Source organism: Kogia breviceps, chromosome 4 (genome assembly GCF_026419965.1).
Source record: "Kogia breviceps isolate mKogBre1 chromosome 4, mKogBre1 haplotype 1, whole genome shotgun sequence".
Taxonomy (NCBI): Eukaryota; Metazoa; Chordata; class Mammalia; order Artiodactyla; family Physeteridae; genus Kogia; species Kogia breviceps.
In genome coordinates, this window is record NC_081313.1 from 91153907 (window position 1) to 91174338 (window position 20432).

A 20432-nucleotide genomic window follows, 5' to 3' on the forward strand; every position below is an offset into this window, starting at 1 on the left:
GCCTGCATGTCCAGAGCCTGTGCTCCGCAACGGGAGAGGCCACAACAGTGGGAGGCCCGCATACCGCAAAAAAAAAAAAAAAAAAAAAAAAAGATGTGGTATATATGTACAATGGAATAGTATTCAATCATGAGAAAGAAGAAAATCCTGCCATTTGCAACAACATGGAGGGACCTTGAGGGTATTATGCTAAATGAAATTATACAGAGATACAGGCCTTCCTCAAAAAGCAAGAAAAAATCTCAAATAAACAACCTAACTGGGCATCCCTGGTGGCGCAGTGGTTGAGGGTCTGCCTGCCGATGCGGGGGACGCAGGTTCATGCCCCGGTCCGGGAGGGTCCTGCATGCCGTGGAGCGGCTGAGCCCATGAGCCATGGCCGCTGAGCCTGCGCGTCCAGAGCCTGTGCTCCGCAACAGGAGAAGCCACAGCAGTGAGAGGCCCATGTACTGCAAAAACAAAAAACAGAAAAACCTAACCTACCACCTAAAATAATTAGGAAAAGAAGAACAAAGTCCACAGTCAGCAGAAGGAAGGCTATAATAAAGATCAGAGAAGAAATAAATAAAACAGAAATCAAAAAAAAAAAAAAACAAAAGGAAATAGCAATGAAACCAAGAGCTGGTTTTTTGAAAAGATAAACAAAATTGATAAACCTTTAACCAGGCTCACCAAGAAGAAAAGACAGAGGACCCGAATAAAAAAGAAATGAAAGAGGAGAAATAACAGATAACACAGAGATACAAAAAAATCGTAAGAGAATGCTCTGAACAGTTACAGACCAACAAATTGGACAACCTAGAAGAAATGGACAAATATCTAGAAACATACAGCCTGCCAAGACTGAGTCAAGACGAAGCAAAGAATTTGAACAGATCATTAGAAGTGAAGTAGAATCTGTAATTTAAAAAAAAAAAAAAAAAGGTCCCTGCAAATAAAAATCCAGGACTGGATGGCTTCACTGTGGAAGACTACCAAACACATAAAGAAGAACTTAAACCTATCCTTCTCAGTCCCACTCAAACTATTCCAAAAATTTGAAGAGGAGATAACACTCCCAAATTTATTCTACAAGACTACCATTATCCTGATACGAAAACAGACAAAAACACTACAAAAAAAGAAAATTACAGGCCAATAACTTTGATGAATATTGATGCAGAAATCCTCAACAAATATTAGCAAACTGAATCTAACAATACAATGAATGATCGTAAACCTTGGTCAAATTGGATTTATTCCCGGGTTACAAGGATGGTTTAACAGAGGCAAATGAATCAATGTAATACACCACATTAACAAAAGGGAAGACGAAACCCACATGATCATCTTAATAGATGCAGAAAAAGCATGTGACAAAATTCAGCATCCCTTCATGATTAAAAACTCTTATCAAAGTGGATATAGAGGGAACATACCTCAACATAATAGGGGGCATTTATAACAAACCTACAGCCAACTAGTAATACTCAGTGGTGAAAAGCTGAAAGCCTTCCCGGTAAATTCAGGAACAAGAGAAGGATGCCCACTATCAATACTTCTATTTAACATAGTATTAGAAGTCCTAGCCACAGAAACCAGACGATATATATATGTGTGTGTGTGTGTATACACACACACACTCTTTCTCTCTTTCTCTCTCTCTCTCTCTCTCTCTCTCTCTCTCTCTCATCTGCCTTGGAGTACTTTGGTGGAAAAGACTGAGAAACATTGTATTAAAGGATCTCTTTAAAAGTGCATGAACCTTGGAGCTTCTTTCTCTTCTAGTTTGTTTTCTTGGGCTGTTTAAGGCGTTTGACATTTGAGCTGACAATCACTCTGGTACCAGATAATAACCTACAGAGTCCATCAGGGTCAAGGAATAAAGAGGATCTAAGGCTGCCCAAACACTGTTACGGTCACCAGCAAAGGCACTTTCTGGAGTGGCTATTGCAATGGCTTTGATAGTTTTTAAAAAAACAAAAAGAAATAGAGGTTTCAACTCGGCATATACAGGGAAGCAATCCTGCAGGAAAATCTTGATTACCCAGCAGCAGCTTATATGTAGCAAATCTTGCTTTCAAATTATGAGCGTAATTAAGGATATAACATAATAATGTCCTTAATATATCTCACAAATTTAGTAACCTGAAGATCAACAGCATCCATTAAAACCAAACATTTTCCTTTTCCCTAACCCAGGGAAAGTGTGAAACACTAAAATAGAGAGAAAATCTGTTTGGGTTTAGCCTGAGAAGTCATGTCATTTGCCATGAACAGACTAAGAGACCTTCTGAACAAGGCAGTGGGATAGGATATCGTAAATCATTTATCCTCCATCCCCAGCATCACCAAGTTATGTCCTCATTGGTTATTTAAGGTGTTGTGTGTTCTCAGAAGATTGAACACACATATTAAAACGTAAGTATAAAACAGCTAACAAAACCAAAGACAACAAATGTTTTTGACATCATCTGAGACAGTGAGAATGATCAAGAGTCATTTCTACATTACTTATCTATCAGAATGGAAATGTTTCTGTATAGGTATATTTGAACTTCAATTCTGTATGTGTGTGTGCATGTAAAGTTTAAATATTCTGCACTTAAGATGTCAAATTCTATTTATGGTACACTGGCTTTCATCTCTCCATTCTGAAGTCACTGCAGACAGAACAAGGAAACAAAATATGATGTATTTTGTTTTTAAACTTCTAAGCAAGCATGTGTAAGATCAGTGGATTCTCAGGTATTTCTTGAGATATTAAATAATTTAGATTTCTCTTGTAGATTAGTACCTCATGTAATAAAATACACTGTTCTGTGGCGGTCTAAATTCTTGTAAAGTGATGTCTCAAGTAGTGCATCTGGTTCTGTCTTACTTCCTGATTTTGTCTTTTATCAGCATTTCAAGCTATTCGATGCTGCTATTTTTGCATATATTATTTTAGCCTCATTCCCAGGGGCACTAATCACTTCATTTTAGTCAGCAAAAGACAAAGAGTTCATGGAAATCCAGGTGTGTTTATCTCAGGTGGTAATCCTGGCATGAAGGGTGCCAGTGATTACCTTTGTAGATTATATCTTTTGAACCACACAGAACCCAATAAAATTGTTCATCTTTTTTCTCTCCAGCATGATTTAACTGCACCAATTCGTTAAGTGTCACTGTTTTTATGGGATGTTGAAACCATGCCAATTTCAGTGGCAGTGATAAAACTTGGCATGATTTTAGATACTTTTCATGGAATAAAAATGATTACTTGGCTGAGATAAAGGCTCAGTCTGCTCACAGAAAGTGTTTAGTTTGGCCAGACTATTTCATTGTCCATTGTTCATTCTAGAGAAATTGTCACTCAACATTATAAGCACAAAAGCACAGGAAGGATTATTTTGCTTCCTGTTTTATCTTTTGTAAGACTACTGCAAGTTTGTTGGAGAACATAAATGAAAGAGCATTAATAAATGACTGTTTAAATCAGTTAAATCTTTATGGTTGTTTTGGAAGAATTTTGTATGGTTTCCAGTTGATCCATTTAAGTTGCTATCTACAAGAATATCTAGTTGAAGGAGAATTTAATCCGATACCTTGTGTATTTATTTAGCTCTCATTTATGAATACATATCAGTCAGTTCTAGATAAATTTTAATGCAAAAAATTACCATGTCAGATTTCTCTCTTGGTATTTACAATGTTTTCTTTGATTTATCTGATTTAAGATTTAGAGTACTTGATAAGATTTTGCCCTTGAATTATAAGACTACAGCCCAGAGAATCTGTTAAATGTCATGTAGTTTCACCATCTGTTTAGTATAGATGAGGAAATGGAGAACTGGAGGATTAAATAATAACTGTTAGGCCACAGAGTTAGTTGGTGGCATGGCTGAGGCTAGACTGGAGCTCTCCTGCCTCCTAGTTTGTTCTTCTGCGAATTCACACTGCCGTGTTCTTTCGTCTTTTTCTCTTGCTGTATTAACAAAAACTTAGAATTCCAACCTCTAAGATTGTTTTGTTTTTCTATTAGGAATTTCTAGGTAGAGATTTAGAACTCTGCACTCCTTGAGCTCCTAAAGAGTACATTTAGTTTCCAATCTCACCTACTTCAGTTGCTTTAATGCCACAACCAAGACACTCAAAATGCTTATGTTTTTCTAACACTTTACACTTTGCCTTTTTTTTTTAAACTTAAGTTATACTATTCTTCAAGGGATTTTTCACTTAATCTCATTTGGATAACAATAACTAGGTCTAGAATCTATGGATGTAAACATTAACCTTTTCACCTTGCCCTTTGTATGTCAACATAGTACTTAAATGTCATCTATCTCCAGACTTGCCACTAGATGGTACTGGTTCTTGGGCAAAAACCCTGATAAAAAAGGACCCCATTGTTAGTCTCCACCTCATGTATGAAATTGAGACTATAGTTTATGATATATACTTAGGTCTACAAGGCCACAGCCCTGGGATGGGTGGGGTCTCCCCTGAGCAGGAAGGTGATTTCTGATTGTTCCTCCCAGTCCATCGCCTGGGAAAGAGTAGGTCCTCAGATATAGAACTGTAACTCAAAAGAAAGGGTTGCAAATGCTTACTGAGGGCAGGTAGACAACATAAATGAGTGAAGTTGACCAGATGGAGGCTCCAGCAAACTGGAGGACACATGCCCATTTACAAAAAGGCAGCCAATGCTCAACTACAGCCAAATGTGGGAATGGGAGCCAAATGTTTCCAGGCATTGTATGTGTGTATGTTTGTGTGTGCGTATATGTGTGTGTGTGTTCAATAGCAGAAAATATTTTTACTTTTTAAAAATATGATCTCTCCAAATTTTTAATACTGATGACTAAATTTTTTTAAATGATTTTTTAGTAGAATCAACAAAATATAACTGTGGACCAGATATAGTTCATACCCACCACTTTCTTAAGACTTAAGAACGTCTTAAGTCAACAGAGTAGGAGGTGACTTCTTGAGCCTTCGCCCCTTGCTTTTGGAATAAGAGGAATTTGACTATCTAGTTTTATGCTCTTAAATGCTGGGAATTGGGATAATATCATAACATAGGCTGGACCTGGAATTAGGATGGGATAGGGATAGTACCCACAAAAAGTAAATAGATGGGATAGGGATAGTACCCACAAAAAGTAAATCTCCACTGATATGCCTGATTATCGAGTTTCAAGCCATTTCTATGTTAATTTCTCTTTTGATGTTTATAAAATCTTTTATGAATGCTGCCACTTTGCTTTGTTTGTGGTATTAAGGAAGAACAATTGTCCATTCTTGGGCCACAATGTCGGAGGGGAAACAACTCTGCCTCTTCATGGCCTGGGAATGGTTGCAGGGATAATTAGAGGGAAATCCTGAAGGGGAAGGTGAATTATGGATGATAACAGTTGAGATTATGAGGTTCTGTTACATCACCTGTTGTGGAGATTTTCCCTCCATTACCAGGTTTGTTTTTATTAAGAGAGTTGTCTATCTTATACATTTCTGCTGATTTGCTTTGTTGTTGACTAAGCTGTACTCTTAGAGTCTATTCCTTTGGTTTATCCCAAGGAATGCTTTTGTCCTCATTTTTTAAAAGGCAAACACCAGAGAATATATTTAGCCTTATCAGTCATTCGTACTGTGTGTTAGTAAAATGATCAGATTTTTTTACTTGAGCTGGCTCTCTAATGAGGGGAATCAAAGGGAGAGATTCTGAAGAACAGGTGGGAAGTGGGAGAATTAGTGTTGTGGAAGAAATCTGAGGAAGGAAGAAAGAGGTAAGGCTGGGGAAAAACATTTTGTCTTTTTCAGTTCTGTGTATGCCTGGTCTGATGAAGTCCCAATTCATCCAGTATGGCACAGATCAGTGTTTCCTAAGCTAAGCTTGAAAGGCTTCCATAATTTGGGGAATGGGGAACTGAGATCTTAGAGTTGGAAGAGGTCATATGGCCCAAAGGAGCAATCAACCAAGGAGGAGCACCAAGACATCTGAGGAATTCCTCTAAAATGAAAGATAGAGACCAAAACAAGTAGAAAAACTTAAAGGGAACATAGACTCTGCAAGGAGAATACTCAAAATAGTCCCTCTTTAATATACACAGGAAAAAATATTGTATCCATTAAAAAAAAGCAGGATAAAGAGAAACATTAACAAAACCTGCTCTGGAAAAAACATAGCATAAATTATAAGCTCAACAAAAAGAATGAGAAATAAACATAAGAATATCTTCTAGAAAGAGAAGCAGAGAAACAAAGACATTTAAGATAGGAAAGAAAAGATAAGAAAAATTAGAGGGCTGGTGCAGGATGTTTACCACCCAAATAACAGGCATTCTTAAAAGAGCAAAGAAAACACAGGGGGAGAAATCATCAACAAAATGGTCCATGACATTGTCCTCCAAACTGAAGAATGTGTTTCCTGATAGAAGGGGCTGACCAAGCATCACCTACCACAGAATTTTAAGACACACATCATTGTGAAATTTCATAACACTAGGGACAAAAAAATATATATATATATTCTTCAGACTTTCAGAGGAAAAACAAAAGAGCACAAATATAAAAGATTTGGAATCAGCATGGCTTCTGACTTCTCAAAAACAATGACAGACATTAAATTAGCATTGTCTTCAAAAGTCTGAAGAAGAATTGTTTCCAACTTAGAATTCTTTACCAACTATTAATGAAGTATAAGTATAAAATGTAAATGTTTTCACGCATGCAAAGTCTCAGAAAATTTATTTCCCGTGCCTAATTTCTTAGAAATCTAGTAGACCTCCAAAAAAAAGGAGTTAACCTAGGAAGAAAAATACATGGAACCATGAAGCAAAGAGTGAAAACAAGTTAGAAGTGAAGCATAATGGTCTTTGGAACCAGTCTGGACTACAGCAGGTCAAAAAGCTCCAGGAGAAGTTTTTCTGACTAAATTTGGTGGAATATCTCTGTGTCTTAAATTATTAAGAGGAGATTTAGATAATTAGCTAAGAAACTGAGGCTGAATTCATGATACATAGAAAACTAAACAAAGATACAAAGTATTAATTTTAGGGAAAACAAGATTATTCAAGAAAAGAAAAGTAGGCATGGCCCATCTGTGAATATGTAGTTTACATCATCATAATTCACACAAGTCATATTTTAAAGAACAAATATGGACTCCCATATCAAGTAACATGATTAGATATCAGGATGTATCTTCCAGCTGAAACAGGTTGTAAAGCTTAAATGACTATAATTTTAAAGCCCTCCTTTAACACACTGAATATCTGGTAAAATAGTAAAATTTGTGAATCTAAAACATGTCAATGAGGAAGCTTGGAGCATCAAGCCACTTTCACCTTGAGATTATTGTCTGTACCTGCTAAAATTGAATTTTGGATTACATGACCTTGTGGGTTCTGGGAACAGAAGACAAATTCCAAGGACTGATCAGGTAGGGAATTTTATAAAATATACCCTTATTTCAAGTGCTAGAATATTAGAGGGCTCTACCCTCTGTGTAAAGTTGAACCAGAAGTCCACAACCCTCAGAGTATTCTAAGATAAGTTGCCTTGGAGATGAGTAAAGCAGTTCTAAAAGTATCGCCACAAATAATTTTCCAAGGAATACAGGCAACTCAGTATCTAAAATTACTAAGTATATCAGGAGACTACATACCACGAGCAGGAATTAACATAAAAAACAAAGCCACCAAGATTTCATTTATTGGAATTATCAGACTCAGAATATAAAGTAATTATGTTTACTATGGTCAGAAAGAAAATCTAAGGTAGAAACAGAAAACCAAAAAACCAAGCTTCCGGAGCCTGTGCTCCGCAACGGGAGAGGCCACAACAGTGAGGCCCACGTACCACACACACACACACACAAAAAAAAAAAAAAAAAAAAAAAAAAAAAAAACCAAGCAGATTTGAAAAAGTACCAAATGGACATCTAGGAATGAGAAATGTTATAGTTGAAATAAAACAATTAAAATTAACAACAAATTAGAGATAAAGAGAGAATTAGTGAAATAGAAAAAAGGTTAGATGACATTTTAAAGCACAGAGGAAGTAACACATGTAAAAGGTAAAACATGAAAGACATAACATAAAATTGGATTCTCAGAGAAAGAATGAAGCAGAATAAGCATTTGAAGTAATGGCTTAGAATTTTTGAAAACTAGATACTAAGCAGTAGATTCCAAAATCCCAATGAGTCCTGAGCAGGAAAAATTACAATAAATATACATATCAAGTAACAAAATTAGATAATTAGACACATTACTGTGAGCCTGTAGAACACCAAAGATAAAGAGAAAATCTAGGAAAGTATTTTTTTAAGAGGCAGATTACTTTCAAAGAAGCAACAGTTAGGCTGAGAGCAGATTCTCAAGAATAATGGAAGACAATGGCATTCCTCTGTCCTCTATGTATTGAGAAAGGTAATTGACAAGCTAACACACCATACCCAGCAAAAAAGTATCTTTCAAGAATCAGGGTGAAATAAAGACATTTAAAGACAAACATGAACCTAGAGAAGACCTTCATTAAGATAAACTCTAAAGGATATATTTAGAACAAAATGAGAGTGGTTCCAGATAGAAGTTCTGAGTTGGAAGGGAGAAAGAAGAATAAAGAAAGTGGTAAATATGTGAATAAACTTAAATTAAATAAACAGTAAAAAACAATACTTTTCTTGGAGTTTTAAGAGAAAATATTCAACAATAGAAGCATATAGGTTGAGAGTGGGATGAATAGATTTTAAGTTTTCTAAGGTTCTTATATTGTCCAGAGCTAGGTAAAGATATGGATAAACTTTAGATTTTGATAAATTAAGGATGTGTGTTGTAACGTCTATCATAATCAGTAAAATAGAAAGCATTTAACTCTCAAACCTATAGATGTAAAATATAGAATGAGAAAATGTTTCGAAAGGCAAGAAAAGAGAAAGAAATATAGAACAAGTAGACATATAGGAATAACAAAATAAGATGAAAAGAGATTAATCCTTGTATTAGTATTTCAATTAAATGTAAATAGATTAAATTCTATAGTTAAAGACATAAGTGGTAAGAATAGATTGTAAAAATCTGCTTATGGGCTATTTATAAGGGATAAATCAGAAACCAATGAGGGACTTCCCTGGTGGTCCAGTGGGTAAGATTCCACACTTCCGATGCAGGGGGCCTGGGTTCCATCCCTTGTTGGGGAACTGGATCCCATGTGCATGCCTCAACTAAGAAGTCCACATGCCACAGCTAAAGATCCCACATGCTGCAATGAAGATCCCACGTGCCACAGCTAAGAACTGGCACAGCCTAAATAAATAAATAAATATTTTTAAAAAAACAATGAAAAGCTTGAAAGAAAAACAATGGCAAAATGTATGTTAAGCCTTCCTCAACAAAAGAAATCTGGAGTAACTATAATAATAGGAAACAAACTTGTCTTTAAGTTCAAAAGTAGGGTGTGGGTTTTTTTCCTGACACCAAATGGGTCACTCCAATACCAAGTCTCTGATTCTCTGACCCAACCAGATGTCCTACAGTTCATTTCAACTCTGATGCTACCTGGAGTTAGCATAGACCCCACAAGTTAAAGCATCAATCCCACAACCCTGCCTCAACTTCAGACATCACCCACAAAGGGGATCCCCAGGCTACCTGTACCTCTTCCTGGCCAACTACAAATTCAGGGGTTTCCACAACACCCTTCTCAGGTTTTATAATTTCTAGAATGACAATAGAACTCAGTAAAGTGCTATACTTATTATTACAGTTTATTGTAAAGGTATAATAATTGAACAGCCAGATAAAGAGGTATATAGGGCAAGACCCAGAGAATCCCAAACACAGGAGCCTCTGTCCCCATGGAGTTGGGTTGCACCACCTTCCCAGCACGTAGATGTATTCACCAACTTGGAAGCTCCCGAACCCCATTGTTAAGGGGATTTTATTGAGATTTTATTTTGTAGCCATGGTTAATTAAATCAACTGCTGATGGCTGAACTCAGTCTCTTGCCCCTATAACTCCCCTTCTCCAGTCCGTTTGAGTCATCTCATTAGTATACAAATGATACTCTTATTCAGGAAATTCCAAGAATTTTTAGGAGCTCTGTGCCTGGAAAAGGGAGCAAAAGCCAATATATATTTTTTATTATACCACAAAAATTTCAAAATGGTGAAGGATTAAATTCACCAAAAAGATGTAACAATTTTAAATTTGTATTTACCCAATAAAGTCTCAAAATACATGAAGTAAAAATTGACACCTATAAGAGAAATATACCAATCCATCATCATTATGAAGGATTATGAGAATATTTCTCATTAATTGCTGGAATATGCAGAGCAAAACAAACAAACAAAAGCCAAAATAAATAAGGCTCTGTAAGATTTGAACAACCCAATTAATAAACTTGACCTAATGGTCATATAAAGCAGACTCTATCCAACAACTATGAGATATACTTCGTTTTTCAAGTGTACATGGAACATTTGTAAAATTTGATCATGTACAGGCCATAAAACAAGTCTCAACAAATTTAAAAGGACTGAAATAACATAGACCATGTGTTCTGAATATAATGCAGTGAATCTATAAATCAAAATAATACCAAAACCCCATATGATAGGAAATTAAGAACATACCTTGAAATAGTTCCTCTATCTAAGACAAAATTATGAAAATAATTTGAATTGAAATTCAAAATAATTTGAATTGAAAGATTATGAATTGAAATGCAGCACTTAGAGGAAATTTTATAGCTTTTTATGCATATATTAGAAGATAAAATAAAAGGGCTGAGTTGAGCATCCATTCCAAGAATTTAGAAAGAGAACAGCAAAATAAACAAAAATAGAAAAGAAAGGATATAATAAAGATAACCAAAATCAATGAAATAGAAAACAAGCACACAATATAGAGGCACAGTATAGACTAAAGGTAGGTTTTTCTAAAAGATTTATGAAATTTATAACTTCCTGGCAAGAATGCTAAAGTGAAAAAAGAGAAGGAAGAAATAGTTGTTAAAGGAAAAAAGATAAATAAAGACCATTAGAGAGCAAAGATTGAATACTGAGTGGGAAAGTTTTACTGCCAAACAGGCAACTCAATCAAGCATGGAGTCCAGGAAGGCTCTTCAGGTTGAGGTCAGGGGAAAAGAAGACCATGAACTCTCTTGGTCCAGTATTAGGAATGCAAAGCCCTTGGGCACTGTTGATTAGCAATATTTGGGTTTGTTGGCTGAGGTCATATGCTATGTAGGCATAGCATGTTTGTAGCAGGAATAGGACATCCGGGGGCCTCAAATTTGCACATATAGCAACTGAGTCAAGATTATGTCACCCAGTCAAGCCAAATAAGGGATTATTATACCCAGTATCAGGAGTGAAAAGCAGACATTGCTAGAGATGCTGCAAACATAAACAAAAAGCAGATGCTATAAATAGCTTTCTGCTGATATAATTAAAAGTTTAGAAGAAATAAAGAAATTTCCAGAAAATAGAACTTACTAAAACTGATTCATTAAGGAATATAAAATCTGAATAACTAGTTTTATAATGCATTAAGGAATATAAAATCTGAATAGTTTTATAGCTAAGAATGAAATTAAAACAGTAATTTACAAAAAATCTTTCCACAAAGGACACTCAAGACCCAGACAACTTCACCAGCAAGGTCTACCTAACACTAGAAGAACAAATAATTCCAGTCTCACATAGACTCACACATAACCTTGATACCAAAACATGACAGGTACAGTATAAGAAAGAAAAATTATAGGCCAATTTTACTTTTGAACAGAGATGCAAAAATCATAAACAAAATACTAGCAAACCAAAATCAATAATATATAAACAAGATATCACATACTTTGACTATGTTGGGTTTGTCTCTTGAATGCAAGCTTGGTTTAACATTGGAAAATTAATATAACCTACCACCTTTTAAAAGCTTAAACGAAAATGCCAACTTTTCAGGAATAAAAAATAATTCTCTTATTTGCTAAGAAGCTGGAATCAGCATTCAATTTTTGTATTCCTATTTGTGTATTCCCCGCCTCCTCCCACCCTTCCCCAGCATTTTCCTGTTTTGATTAGACTAATTTTCAGCCAAGAAATACGACCATCTCTATGGGCATGCCAACCAAAGGATGTGTATGATGCTTCTCACCACAGAGAATAGGTCCAGATTAGCATTATCCCCATTTAGTCTTATGGTACTTAAAAATCAGTGACTCCCAAGGGCTTACCGAATACATGGTCCATTAATATGCCTTGTGAGAAAAGGATAAGTTGATCCAAAATACCGAGAGAAACAAATCTTTTAAAAAAAATATTAAAGTCTTGTAGACCATAGTTGTTACCTCCCCCAACCCCAAGCCAGACTCAGAGTCAAGTGAATCTCAGTTAACCCTTCTTTACTCCAATGCCTCCTCATTTTAACACACTTTCTCTAAATTCTCCTTTGAATTCTTTAGCTCCGAATCAACCCTCTTGCTTCTCTCCTTCATATGTCTAGTTTAGACAAACCAAGATAACAAGCTACCAAATATTATTTTTAGTTTTTTTAAAAGGTTAAAGATGATTACCACCACATCTTTATTAACTGCTGAAGGGCAGACACTTTGCCTTTTATATTATATTTGGTAAAGAACAGAACAATAGACTCTCAAGCTGGAGAAGAATTTTAAGGGCTGTTTGTTCCAGCTATCCCTTTGGTTGTCTCTAAACTATCTTCCATTTAGTGTTCTCAAGCCTGTGCTTAAATACATTAAGGACTGCTGAATTTACTTGTACAGAGGGGAACATTAAGAAATATCGGGCTTCTCTGGTGGCGCAGTGGTTGAGAGTCCGCCTGCCGATGCAGGGGACGTGGGTTCGTGTCCCGGTCCGGGAAGATCCCACATGCCGCGGAGCGCCTGGGCCCGTGAGCCATGGCTGCTGGGCCTGCGCGTCCAGAGCCTGTGCTCCGCAACGGGAGAGCGGGAGAGACCCGCGTACCGCAAAAAAAAAAAAAAAAAAAAAAAAAAGAAATATCCACTAATGATGATGATGATGTTGGTAAACACACTTCAATAAGAAATACATTTCTTCATTTCTTTCTTTCTTGTCACCTGTCAATAGTCTTGGGGTCAGGGGAGAGGGGAGGGAGTTGCATTTCAAAATGTATCTTCCACTGTATTCCTAATGTTCCATTGAAAATTAAGTGCATTGTCCCCAGATAGGACACTTGTGACCTGTATTCAAAATAGGATGCTAATAGACTCACTTCCTAAAGATTGCCAAAGGCCAAAGAACTGACTTTTTGAAATTGGAGTATAGTTGCTTTACAATGCTGTGTTAGTTTCTGCTGTACAACGAAGTGTAGCAGCTATATTTTACATATATCTCCTCCCTCTTGGACCTCCCTCCTACTACCCCCCCCACCCCACCCATCTAGGTCATCACAGAGCACTGAGCTGAGCTCCCTGTGGTACACAGCAGGTTCACCTCCCCTTAGTAGGATATGTGCTTCGAATTACTTTTTGGTTTTTTATTTTTTCTCAGAAGGATACATAGATTTTTTTAAACTATCCTGTCCTACCCAATTCTCCTGGAGATCACAGACACAGATTTTAAGACAATTGGCCTGTGTTTGCATGTAATTTGTGCTGTAGGAAGCTAGAAGCCCTCATGGGAATTGAGCTCCTGAATTTTCTACCAAGAATTGACATTAATAACTGACCAAAGATTCATATGGTGATTCTCCTTTGGACTAAAGGATTTACTGCTGCTTCTGTTGATGTTAGTGTTATCTAGAAATAGTAAATGTGCTATGACAGGGAAGGCTGACACCTGACATACAATTTGTTCAAATTCCCCTGTGCTGCTTTCTGTTGGTGTGGTAGTTCTGAATTCAGAATGGTAGCTGCTTCCAGTGTTTTGAAAGGAGTATTTTCTCTCTTGCCACTGAAGGTAATAAATTAGGCAGTGTTCTCTAAACAATCCACATAAATGAAAGATTAATGACCACTCATAAAATACTGTTAATACATGTCTCAGGATCCCCTAAACACTCTGCATTATCACCTGCCTGTGATGTGATGAGAGGCCCCGGGCATTCAAATGAAGGACGGAAAAGAAAGAACTGGAGGTAGAAAACGGGTGTCTAGGGTGGCCAGAGCACAAGTCTGATGAATAAATCATATCTACTGAGCCCTTGCTGCCGCCACTTGCGGGCTGTGCAGATTTCCTTACAGTGCCAGCCACAGATGTTAGGAAGGCCAGGTGTCCTCTGGATGTAGGAGTTGGCCAAGTAGAACAGGGAACCAAAGTCTGTCAAACCTGATAACCAAACACTGTGAGTTGTTAATGGAATATTCCATACTCAGAGAAACATAACTTTGGCTGTGGCCTAATTGGCTATTTTTATTGTCTGTAATGCTGATATTAAGTACAAAACTATTGATGAAAATTTAGCCACTGGTTAGGTGCCAAAGGTTTATTTTTTAAAAATTGGTAATTTTGGACTTCCCTGGTGGAGCAGTAGTTAAGAATCCGCCTGCCAATGCAGGGAACACAAGTTCGATCCCTGGTCCGGGAAGATCCCACATGCCACGGAGCAAGTACTGAGCCCATGTGCCACAACTACTGAGTCCGCCTGCTGCAACTACTGAAGCCCGTACACCTAGAGCCTGTGCTCTGCAACAAGAGAAACCACGGCAATGAGAAGCCCTCGCACCACAACGAAGAGTGGCCCCCACTGACTGCAACTAGAGAGAGCCCATGCACAGCAACGAAGACCCAACACAGCCAACGATAAATAAATTTAAAAAAAAAATTTTTTTTTAAAGCTCATAAATTTAAAAAAAAAAGAATTGGTAATTTTAACAGGTACCTTTCAGAACCCGGGGGGTACACATTTCTCTCATATATTTATTCCTTAATAAATTGTCCAAAATGGGTTCCAAATGACTAAAATTGTGAGGTGTGAACAGATAATTGCTCACATTTCTTGATCAGTTTGTCATATACCAGGGATTGTCTCATACGTTCTACATATTTTAATCTTATTTAACTCTCACAGCACCTCTATGAAATACATATTATTATCCCCATTTTAAAGATGAGAAAACTGAAGCTTACGTTAAATAATTTGCTTGAGGTCACATAGCTGGTCATGGTGACTCTTGACTTGACCTCAGTGAATCTGACCACAAAACCCCAGCTCTTAACCACTATTCTATGCAAATGAGCAAAGTCTATAAAATGAAGCTAAAAAAATAAAAAAACAAAAATTTAAAAATTTTTTAAAAATTAAAAAAATTTATAAAAATAAAATGAAGCCAAAAGAGAGTAAATATCTTTTTTTCTTAAAATGGAAAAATGACTTCGCTATTCATAGACTGTGGGTGGATCCATATTAGATAATATATGTAAGGTTCTTAGAACAGTGCCTGGCCCTTATTGGCTTTGAATAAATGTTAGCTGTCATGGTTATTATAGTATCTTTAAGGTAAATTTCAGGTGTTCCAAATGTTGGTTTGCCTGATTCTCACAGGGAGCTTGGCCCATGGGAAGGTGGCATAGTGCCTTTGGTGAATAAGTGCATTAATTGCAGGCTTTGGAACCAAACCTGGGTGGCACTTTGAAAATGGGATTAAAGCCCTAGCTTATAGCCAAGCACCCAGCAGAGCAAGGATTGGAATGTTTGGCAGATTTGCTGTTGCAGCATCCTCTCTGAAAGCAGGGTTTTCCCAGCAATGTATTTTATAAAGATGTCAAATTGCCCCTTGTTTCCTGTGCTTTTCTGATAAGAGAAGCACTTGGAATCTGTGTTCTGCCACCTTTAAACACTAAATATTCAGATTTTTAAAAGTATACATCATACTTCAGAGCACCCTAGAGGATTATGGTGGCAGGTATTATGGCCTCCTTTGGTTCTGTGTATGCAGAGACCTCTAGGCCCAGGGAGTGCTTTGGCCTTTGGTATTTAACGGGATGCTGTACAGTCACTGTCCTTACTGGCCTGGAGAGCAGTTGCTCAGTGGTTATTATGGACTGAATATTTGTGTCCCCCCAAAATTCATATGTTGAAGCCCTAACCGCCAATGGGATAGTTGTTGGAGATGGGGCTTTTGGGAGGGGAATAGTTAGATGAGGTCATGGTGATGGGGCCCTCATGATGGGATTAGTGTCCTTATATAAAGAGACATAGAGAGCCTGGTGAACATGGGGGACAATAGAACATGGTATCCATATTCAGGAAAAGAAAACATGGCCATCTGCCTATGGTCAACAAGCTTCTTTTGAGGTGAGCAAGGAAGTGAAAAGAGACTGGCATGAGGCTGAGGGTGAGCCTGTAAACCTCTGGTACCATCATGCTTCAAGGGGCAAAAGGAAGATGGTTACTAGATCTACATTTTTGAAATTTTTCAGTGAGTTCTTCCAAATTAAATGATGAATTTTGCCTCAGGAATGTTGGGTTTTATCCAGAAAAATGTAATGTGAAGACAGATTAAAAGAGAGTAATGGGGGGCTTTCCTGGTGGCGCAGTGATTGAGAATCCGCCTGCCAATGCAGGGGACACGGGTTCGTGCCCCGGTCCGGGAAGATCCCACATGCCGTGGAGTGGCTGGGCCCGTGAGCCATGGCCGCTGAGCCTGTGCATCCAGAGCCTGTGCTCTGCAATGGGAGAGACCACAACAGTGAGAGGCCCGCGTACCACAAAAAAAAAAAAAAGAGAGAGTAATGGGAATAGTCTACTATATTTTTTTAATTGAAGTATAGTATAGTTGATTTACAATGTTATGTTAATTTCTGCTGTACAGCAAAGTGACTCAGTTATACACATCTACTGTATTTTTTTAAAAATACACTTTGTTTTTTTGTGGTCCATTTATGTGGATGCTAATATGATTGCCTTGGCTCCTTAGCAGAGGATCTGAGTTCTCAGCATCGCTTCAGCAAAAATTGTTATGGTAATAGAGTGAGGGCTTTTTGATCTTGCTGATTAACATGGAGCTTGGCTAACCTGATTATATAACTCTGCCCAAAACTGGGTTTCGGTCTGTTAGTACAGCATAATACATTCAAATGAAGCTTCCTTGGGCTGTCTTATCCCAGAACTGTTGTGATTTATTATTTGAAATGAAGTTCTCATAAAGAACTTTGCATAAAGAAAAAGTTTAAGTGTATAATTTATTTTGATTTTTAAAATTAATCTCCATGTTGCTTTTCTTGGTTAAGAAGTGAAACCCTGGGGTACTACAACTGTGAATAATTCAGCAATCCATTCAATAAATGTGTGTTAAATTCCTGACATGTCGGGGCTTCCCTGGTGGCGCAGTGGTTGAGAATCCGCCTGCTGATTCAGGGGACATGGGTTCATGCCCCAGTCTGGGAGGATCCCACATGCCGTGGAGCGGCTGGGCCTGTGAGCCATGGCCGCTGAGCCTGCGCGTCTGGAGTCTGTGCTCCGTAATGGGAGAGGCCACAATGGTGAGAGGACTGTGTACTGAAAAAAAAAAAAAAAAAAAAAAACCAGAAAAGAAAAAAAATTCCTGATATTTCGCAGGCTATGTGCAAGGTACTGGGGATACCGTGGTGAAACATAAAAGGGCAGGGCCCAACGCTATGCTTTTTTGCCTTATGTATGAGCTATCAGGCCATCAATGATTCAACCCATTTTTCACCTCTAAGATCAGTCAGTCTTCTGGCCACACATTGCTGGGACCAGGACAGAGAATGTGTGGCAGCTAGGCAGACAGCATTCAGAGGAGCAGTGGGGAGGAAGGGCAGGTATTTTGGAGTCTATGCTGATATGGAAAGCAAAGCCACCCTTGCAGTACAGTTGATAGACTTTAATATTAAAATAAACTTTGGGCAATTTCAAACATAGCAACAGAGTTGTCTGCTTTGGTAGAAAGACATGTCACTCCAGCTATACAGCATTGTATGAAAAAAGTGTTGGGTCAGGCTGACTGAAGAAGATAAGCAGAACATGAACAGTAGAGGGAAACCATCTGAAGTGGTTCCAGACAAAGACAGTTTTCCTAATTCCATTGATGAAATTCACCAATACCCAATAAGGGGACATTAGAAATTCACATCAGAACCCGCTGTACATAATTTTTAGTTTGCTCTATGTAATTATACTCAAGTAAATTATCGAGGAATCTGTATATGTTCTCCTTTCATAGTACAAATTAAATCATTTTAACGAATCCATTTTTTAAAATTAAAAGTCATGTATTAAAGACCCACCAAAATGAAAACTCCACAAGCAGGGACTGCAATTCATCATGCTCACTGCTCTGTCCCCAGAACAGTGTGTAGCTCGTTGTCATATTTTCTGGATGCCCAGGCCTTTTGCATGCTCTTTCCTATGCTTAGGAAAGGTCTCATCTTACAAATCCTACCTCCCCAAAGTGGAAGCCAGAAAACAAATTTCCCAGCCTCCTTTACAGCTAAGATAGAGGCATGTGACCCAGGATCCACCAGCCAGCTGCACCCACAAGGGACTTCTACTCAGAAGTGAACACAAAGAAGCAAGCTTTACCCCAAATCTAATTTTTCTAGCAAAGGTGAAGACTGAAACATCAGTCTTTCTCCTCCAGTAAGGTTTCCCTGAATATCGCCCATCCTTCTTGAGGGCAGTCGGGTTTAGACCTTCTCTAGGTCTACTTTTCATTGTACTTACCCATGCTATTATAATGATTATCATCTTTAATTAGGTTCTAATCTGCTGTGATAGTTAAGGTAATCCTAGCTGTTCTCACAAACCAAAAATATATGGTGGATCAATCACAGAAGAAGTTTTCCTTTCCTGATCACATAAAGTTAAAATGATACCTGGGGGCTTCCCTGGTGGAACAGTGGTTGAGAATCCGCCTGCCAATGCAGGAGACACGGGTTCGTGCCCCGGTTCGGGAAGATCCCACATGCCACGGAGCAACTAAGCCCGTGAGCCATGGCCGCTGAGCCTGCGCGTCCGGAGCCTGTGCTCCGCAACGGGAGAGGCCACAACAGTGAGAGGCCCGCCTACCGCAAAAAAAAAAAAAAGGTACCTGGGTTCAGCCGACAGCCTCCTGGGAGGAGGTAATTCATAGATCCAGGCATCTTCTATCGTGCTGCTTTGCCATCTGTACCACGTGGCTTCCAAGGGTGCCATGCCCATCTGAACCAGTCGAGGCAAAGGGCCTGAAGAATCAAATGCTGGGGGTTTTATGAGCTAGCCTCTGAAGCTATGCTTATCACTTCTGTTCACATTCTATTGTTCAGAGCTCAGCCATGTGGCTACACCTAACTGGCAAATACAGTCTAGCTTCCCATAGCTTCTTCCAGTTAAGAGTACATGGGCACTAGAAAATTATGACAAAGTGCCATATCTAACTTTCTATCTTCTCTCTTGCTTCCATCCTCCTCAACTGGGAAAAAGGATGACAGTAAGAAGGCTAATCATACAGTAACACTGTGTAAATCACAGGCAGCTGTAGCTCTGATCTGGATTCCCTTTTCTTGGCTCTTCTGTGTTTTTTGCTAAACATTTCTCTTGGGGTGGGGGGAAGGCACATATTCATTGGATAGTTATTTCTGAATCCTTCGCCTAAAACTGCTTTTATCTCCAAGCTCCCCATGTGTCACTTTGAAAGGGAAAGTGCTTAGCGTGCAGCCTGGGCGCCACATGTGTTCTGACGCTCTGGCACGTGGATGAGTTAGGAGGTTCCAAATCATTGCCTCTTGGCCTCCCCCAGGCTAATGCAGGAAACATCTCTTTTTCGCCCCTGCCTCTCCTGGACCTAGGTGCCTTATCAGCGGCCAGGGAAAGCTGGGAATACGACTCGGGAGCCAGGGACCTCCAGAGCCCGGACTTGCAGAGTCAGTCAGCCCTACAGAAGCTTCTTGAGCATGGGGGAAGCTCTTTGCATCAACAGGCTGCTGCTCTCCACAAGCTGCTCACACAGTCCCCGCGTTTTGGCAACTCTGTAGGAGGAAGCTATCTAGAGCTGGCCAACACGGTGAGTCCTTTCTTGTTCAGAGAACACATCTTTAGGCCTGTGTGTATGCCAATACAAAATTTGAATTTTGAGCTCCAGGGGGCATATCGGGTATTGTCTTTTTTATTGAGCTAAATGTTGTACCATTCCCAGCATTGCCAATAATGTTAAGGGCTCCAAATACTTAAGATTGGTGACTTCACTCTCACTATTGAGAGCAGAGTTGTCGCCTAAAAAATGTTTTAAGTCTGTGTGTTGTACAGATTTAACTACTAGAATCTCTACAATGGCTTCACCATAGAATATTTTCTGGGACCAGACATTACAAGTGAATAGGATATAATTCTTTGTGTTCCCTAATTGGGACTTTACTCGTTTGAAAAGCAAACAAGAAAATATTTCATTGAAAGTCTGATAATTGTTTCTGCTTGTACTTTAAAAACATATTCTGTTGAAAACTATGGAACAGCTTAGAATTCCATTGTGCTTAGTTTAAACT

General features: G+C 38.4%; 1 protein-coding gene across 2 annotated transcripts in view; it reads left to right on the forward strand.

Annotated features, from left to right (window-relative positions):
- Nucleotides 1-20432, forward strand: part of MCC (MCC regulator of WNT signaling pathway) — a 427170-nt gene that overhangs the window by 83276 nt on the left and 323462 nt on the right. For both annotated transcript variants that reach the window (XR_010840207.1, XM_067031436.1), the window contains exon 3: nucleotides 19740-19954. Coding sequence is in view for 1 of the 2 variants with exons in the window: in XM_067031436.1 (XP_066887537.1) it covers nucleotides 19740-19954 (215 nt within the window). In the remaining variant the exon portion in view is untranslated. The remainder of the gene's footprint in view (nucleotides 1-19739; nucleotides 19955-20432) is intronic.